The 6388-nt window shown below is 44.7% G+C and overlaps 1 protein-coding gene across 1 annotated transcript; it reads left to right on the forward strand.

Annotated features, from left to right (window-relative positions):
- The first annotated feature begins 4372 nt into the window (after positions 1-4372).
- LOC129728443 (uncharacterized) lies at positions 4373-5758 on the forward strand. The gene has a single exon (XM_055686886.1). It carries the CDS (start codon positions 4373-4375, stop codon positions 5756-5758), a length of 1386 nt encoding a protein of 461 aa, XP_055542861.1.
- The last annotated feature ends 630 nt before the right edge of the window (positions 5759-6388 follow it).

The following is a 6388-nucleotide window of genomic DNA, read 5'->3' on the forward strand; positions in this document are numbered from 1 at the left end:
GCCACACAACGTCCCCCAGACGTTGGTGCTGCACTAAAACTAGTCCTGATAGTGCTTTGCCTTGGTTTTAGTATTGCACTTGGCGGCATTTTACCTTCAGCTGTTTTGGTTGGCAAAGATTCCAAAACGCGAATTCGACGATGCATAAATCTGTAAGGTCCTCCAACGTATCTTGTTCCTTCGTCGAAGAAGCTTCCTCCCAACCTCTACGGGTTACAGGATCCAACCGAGCGGTAAGTATGTTGACTAGCAGCAAATCCTTGTAGTCAGACGACTGTACTATCTGGTCCAGAGTTAGCACTACTCGTTCAAAACTCTCCAATAACGTGTGCAATTCTCCTACCGATTCCCTCGCGAGTGTTGGCAACGAAAATAGCGACTGAATTTGCCTCTTTTTCAGCTGCTTGCAGTTATTATACCGTTTCAGGAGCATCTCCCATGCCAATAGGTAGTTTGCTTTCGTGATTTTTAGGAGGGCCAATCATATTTTTTGGTTCACCTTGAAGGCATCCCTTCAAATAGTGAAACTACTCCACCTCAGGTAGTTCCGTTTTCCAGTGTATAAGTGAAGTGAATAAGTCCCGAAAGCTCAACCAGTCGTCTATCTCACCGTTAAAAGTTTGTAATTTGATCTGCGGAAGCCGCACGTTATCAAGTGCACCCTCAGTTGCCGACTCATTAACACGCGAAGTCCTTCCTAACACTGGCTCTTCCCTTTCCCTTACTTTTTCCATGAGGAAGGCTTTCCTTCATAATAACGGTTATTAAATTCTAGCCTTTCCTTGTCGTAGGCTTCATCTTCAGCATCATAGTCCTCGTGGCATTTAATTTCCACAAGAACCTCACTGAACTTTTCCCACAGCTCATCTAATTTTTCCAGTCGAACGTTTATTTTGCTTATCGTTGCGTCTTCCGGAAAGCTCTCGATAAACTTCCAAATATCCATCATGGAAGTCTGTATCTCCTTAAGCTTAACGGACAAGCTTTTCAGTGATGGCGTCTTCTTTGTTGCTGAAGCGGTCGGCGGCATGGTTGAATGACGTTACGCGCAAGGATAGCAGAGAAAGTATGGATGTTGTATTATTCCGCGAATTTGCCTAGCTTGGCTGGCATATACTGTGTAATTAACCCACCTGACAAAACAGGCAAATTTGCTTCAAATGAAACAATTGCCACGCCAAAATACCGCCTTGAAGCTATATTGCTTCGATTTCACGTAACAGCAGAAAACGTTCAATAGGAGGTGAAGAGGAGAAACAAGTGGTGTAGTCTTTTGTATGAAATGCCTCGGCGGGGCATATACTGCACAACTCACCCGGGAAACCAAATGCGACTCAATAATGGTAACTCATTCACAAAATGCAATTTGTGATTGAGCAAATGTACGACTGCAGCCGGCTGGCCAAATATGTTGAAAATAATGACGCAGGATTCGAAGAGGAAAAAATTCAATCAGGAAGGTATTTCTGAACGCCTAGCTTCGGTGACATATACTAGTAATGTTCACTAACCTGGACGAAAATGTTTTCGCGCTGCCTCTTCTCCACCGTGTAAGCTTTCCCAACGCTAATGTTGGGGGATATTGCCTTAAAATAGCACCAAACTAGCAGTTTTCCTATGACCGTTGTTCGAAATCCTCAGCTTGATTTGACCATCAGAAGTCACAGCAACTTGTTGGGTTGATTCGGCTCCGTGAAAAGAATGAAATTTCGAAAAGCGAGTGTAAGAATGATGATGTCACGCTTCGGCCGGAAATACACACTGAACATGTAATATTTACCCGTGAAACTAAAATCCGCGCTGGTCCAATGGTAGTCGAAGAACACGTGAAACTCCGTTTCCGCTTGGCAATAAATAAATTGTCACTAATATCCCATGCAGTACAGGTCGATTGCAACTAAATTTTCCGTGAAGATCGTTCCAACCGTCGTATAAACCAATTATTCCTTATTATTTCCAATTTGGCGAAGAATTTGCGGGAAAATGCCGATGCCAGTGGAGTTACTAAAATTGCAATGGCGAAACTATCCTTTGTTCCTCAAGGATATATGAAGGACAACCGTCGTCCTTTATGAATATGCAATGGCGCCAGAAGTTGACCGCTTGGCTTGGTTGCTTATACTTCCTTTAAGTAAGGTCCGTTGGTAATTGACCGGCCCAGAATCCGGTTCGATGGACCACAATGTAGGATTACTGGCTGCTATCCATCCATCCATGCTATTCAAACAGAAATTAAGTAATTAAACATTTATTCTTACGCATATTACTTATATTAAACGACTAATGAACAATAAGTAAAGGTGACGCGTTAGCCAGCGTCTCTTCTTGGCGATAATCTGCAATCGAACTGACTAGATTTGATTGTGCTCTGGACCTTTTAACTCCAATCTCCGCTTCTCCTTGTGAAGTTGCCCAGCTCCCATGCCAGTGATAGTATGAGAGTGCCACTCACGCTCTTATCGTGGCCGTCTGCTATCTTTCGGATTCAACTGATGATGACAATAGATCAGCACGTACGCTGCCAGTATGTGCCGAGTTCCCGCCAGCCTTCTCGCCCGTCGCTATCAGCCAGCCGCTCGCTGGGAGAGAATATCATTGGGTAGTGTGAAGTTGTGCAGTGGATCAAGCTGCGATCCAGGGTTGTATGCTCGGGTGGTTAGTGATACTCTCGTACACTAAATGTAAATCTTACAGTAAACTATTAAATAAATCTACGGATCTAAATTCCAACCTAAAAATACGAGCCTACACAAAATTGTAAGTTTTGATTAAAATGATTAAAAATACGCTAATAAATATAATTCTAGCTTTAGCTGATCGAGAACCTTGAGTTTCACTGCTGAAAGACTGTGTAGTCCTTGTTCGTGTGAACAAACTAAAGAACTTTGTCTAGAATGGCAAACAATGATAACGTGGATGACGGCATAAATGCGAGTGCTTGTGCTGCTTGTGATCGACCAGATTGGGCCGATGACATGGTTCAGTGCGACGAGTGTACCGAGTGGTATCACTTCGAATGTGCTGGCGTCACAGCATCTGTAGAACACCGTCGTTGGGTGTGCAGTGGTTGCCTTCCCATTAGCGTGAGCAGCCGATCTTCCAAAGGTTTAGCACAGAAGGTATTGGAGCAGAAAAGGGTAGAAGAGGAGCAACGGATTCGCAGTAAGCGATTTCAACTGGAGAAAGCGCTCAAGAAGAAGCGGATCGATCAGGAGAGAAATCAAATATTAGAAGAGGAAGAACTGGAGAAAACGTTCCTTAAAGAAAAATATGATCTATTGGAACGGCAGGAGGTACATGAAACAGAAAGTGTTGTGAGCGATAACTGTCGTACGACTCATGAGAAGGTTTCGCAATGGTTGGAGAAAGACGGACAAGTAGTGCCTAATACTAGTACACCAAAGGTCGTGAATACGAAGGTATCTAATCTGGAAGCCTCCAATCGAAGTTCTCGTAGGGAAACGAGCTCAGTTTCAACCCGCTCGATAAGCGAAATGATAGATGCATTTTCTCTTCCTCCGGATGGCAATGCGTTGTCCGGACCGAATATGACGTCAGATTTACCACCACAACATCCTATCAAACGCTCAACTAAACCGATGCCCCCCGCGCCACCAGCCAGTGCCTTATCGGATGCCGCTACCATTGAGATTCCACCGTTACCGTTTCGATATACACCATCGCAAGAAGTTGAACTTCCACCAAGGGCATCACGCCATGGTGCAAAAATTAGAAGAGCGCTACCGTTAAAACAAAGCTCGCGCCCGTTGGGTTCAAACAAACAAGTGCCCACTGCATTGCAACCGGATTTAATAAACCAATTAAGCGCCCTAGAGATGGGGCCTTCCTCATCGCAAATAGCAGCTCGTCGAGTAATGTCCCGGGACCTTCCGGATTTCGATGGCAACCTGGAAGAATGGCCTATTTTCATTAGCCAGTATAATATCACCACAGAAAACTGTGGCTTCAGTGATGCCGAAAATCTGATTAGATTACAACGGTCTTTGGAAGGCCACGCATGAGAATCTGTGCGCAGTCGATTGCTGTTACCCGCCTCCGTGCTTCAAGTGATTGAAACCCTTCGAATGCTTTACGGTAGACCAGCACTGCTCATATCCACTTTGTTGAACAGAGTTCGCACGATGGCACCGCCTCAGATGGAACGTCTTGAAACTTTGGTTGACTTTGGAGTAGAACTTCAGGGGCTCTGCGATCATTTGCAAGCATCCGGTGAAATAGCTCATTTAAACAATCCATCGCTATTACAGGAGCTAGAAGACAAATTACCAACATCGCTAAAGCTCCAGTGGGGAATGTATAAACAAATTAACCCAAAGTAACCTTGCAGACTTTTGCCGATTATATGTCACAAATGGTTACAGCTGCTAGTCATGTGACCAAGCTAGTTAACCACTTCAACGATCGACGCCTGGGTGATCGTAGAAATAATACAAAATCGAAGGAGAAAGTGCTACTGAATACACACAGCTCATGTGACGGACAAAAGCCAACAACCAGTATCATCACGAGTGTATCAAAGAACTGCGTTCTTTGCAATCAGTCGGACCATCGAATAAAGGACTGTAAACAGTTCCATGGTCTCACTGTAGAAAATCGCTGGAATAAAATTCATTTCCTAAAACTTTGTCGTACTTGTCTCAATTCACATGGGAGAAATCGATGTCGGTTGGCAGTTAAACGCGGGATCGACGGTTGTGAATTCAGGCACCACCCGCTGCTACATTCGAAGGTTGAGAATAAAGCAAAACCCACTACTGCTGAGAGCCACTCGCATCGCGATACTGAGTCAAAAATTCTTTTCCGGATAGTTCCTGTAACTTTTCGAAGTAAATCAGCGACGGTGGATACGTTCGCGTTTTTAGACGATGGTTCATCTCTAACGTTGGTAGAGCAGTCAGTCGCCCACGAGTTAGGTGTAACCGGACCAACGGAGCCTCTTTATCTGAAATGGACCGGGGATATAACACGGTGTGAATCAGACTCTAAAGAGGTCTCACTTGAAATATCGGGATTGGCTGGCACGAAATTCTATTGTATCCAGTCAGCCAGGACCGTATCTGAATTAAAACTGCCGGTGCAATCTCTAGACCCGTTCAGCCTTGCTCAGCAGTACCCTCACTTGAAAGGGTTGCCGATTTCTCGCTATGAAAATGCAGTGCCACGCGTGGATCAGGTAAACCTATCGTTGTCACTTAAATGTCGTGAGGGACGGCTGGGAGAGCCAGTGGCCACAAAAACTCGTCTCGGTTGGTGCGTTCACGGAGGCGGACGCAATGGCATTTTGAAGCCTATAGCTGTCTGCTGTTACGTTTCAGACACTAGAGCAGATAACGAGCTACACGACCTGGTCAAAATGCATTTCGAGATAGATGATATTGGCACTAAGCCATTGATGGAACTGAAATCGGTAGACGACACGAGGGCAAAAAATATTTTAAGAGACACTACTAAACGCACGGATGGAAGGTTTGAGACAGGGCTCTTATGGAGATATGATCAATTCGAATTCCCGGAAAGTTATCACATGGCTCTTCGCCGGCTGGAGTGCCTAGAGCGGAGAATGTCTCGAGACCCTGCATTGAAACAAAACGTGCATCAGCAGATACAAGATTATCAATCGAATGGCTATGCTCATCGTGCTTCTGACGAGGAATTGGTGGCCGCTGATCCTCGCAGATGTTGGTACTTACCACTGGGAATTGTTACCCATCCCAAAAAGCCCGGAAAAGTCCGATGATGGGAGGCCGCGGCCAAGGTAGACAGCATTTCCTTAAACGCACTTTTGCTGAAAGGGCCAGATTTGTTGTCATCTCTGCCAGGAATTTTGATTCAGTTCCGCGAAAAACCCAAGGCGATAAGTGGTGACATACGCCAAATATTTCACCAAATTCGTATCAGACCTGAAGATCGACACGCACAGCGTTTTTTGTGGCGGAAAGATACAACCAAGAAACCGGACGTGTTTCTTATGGACGTGGCAACATTTGGCTCTAGTTGTTCACCGTGCAGCGCACAATATATCAAAAATAAAAACGCCGAAGAATTCGCGGCTGAGTTTGCACGCGCTGCAGAGGCCGTGGTGAAGTGTCATTACGTGGACGACTTGTTGGATAGTTTTGACACCGAAGAAGAAGCCATGCAAGTGGCAGCTGAAGTTAAACTTATACATAGCAAAGGCGGGTTTGACTAGTTTCTTTTGCTAAAATAACGATCTCAAAAAAACTGGCAATCATACTGTTCTATATGCTGTCTTATTTTGTTAGAGAACTGATAAACTAGTAACAAAGTTTGCTTTAGGTTTGATATCAGCAGGAACTTTTTTGTTATTTTAACACCTAACGGAATTAAACTGAAAACACAACCTGAA

The sequence above is a fragment of the Wyeomyia smithii genome, chromosome 3, assembly GCF_029784165.1.
Source record: "Wyeomyia smithii strain HCP4-BCI-WySm-NY-G18 chromosome 3, ASM2978416v1, whole genome shotgun sequence".
Lineage (NCBI taxonomy): Eukaryota > Metazoa > Arthropoda > Insecta > Diptera > Culicidae > Wyeomyia > Wyeomyia smithii.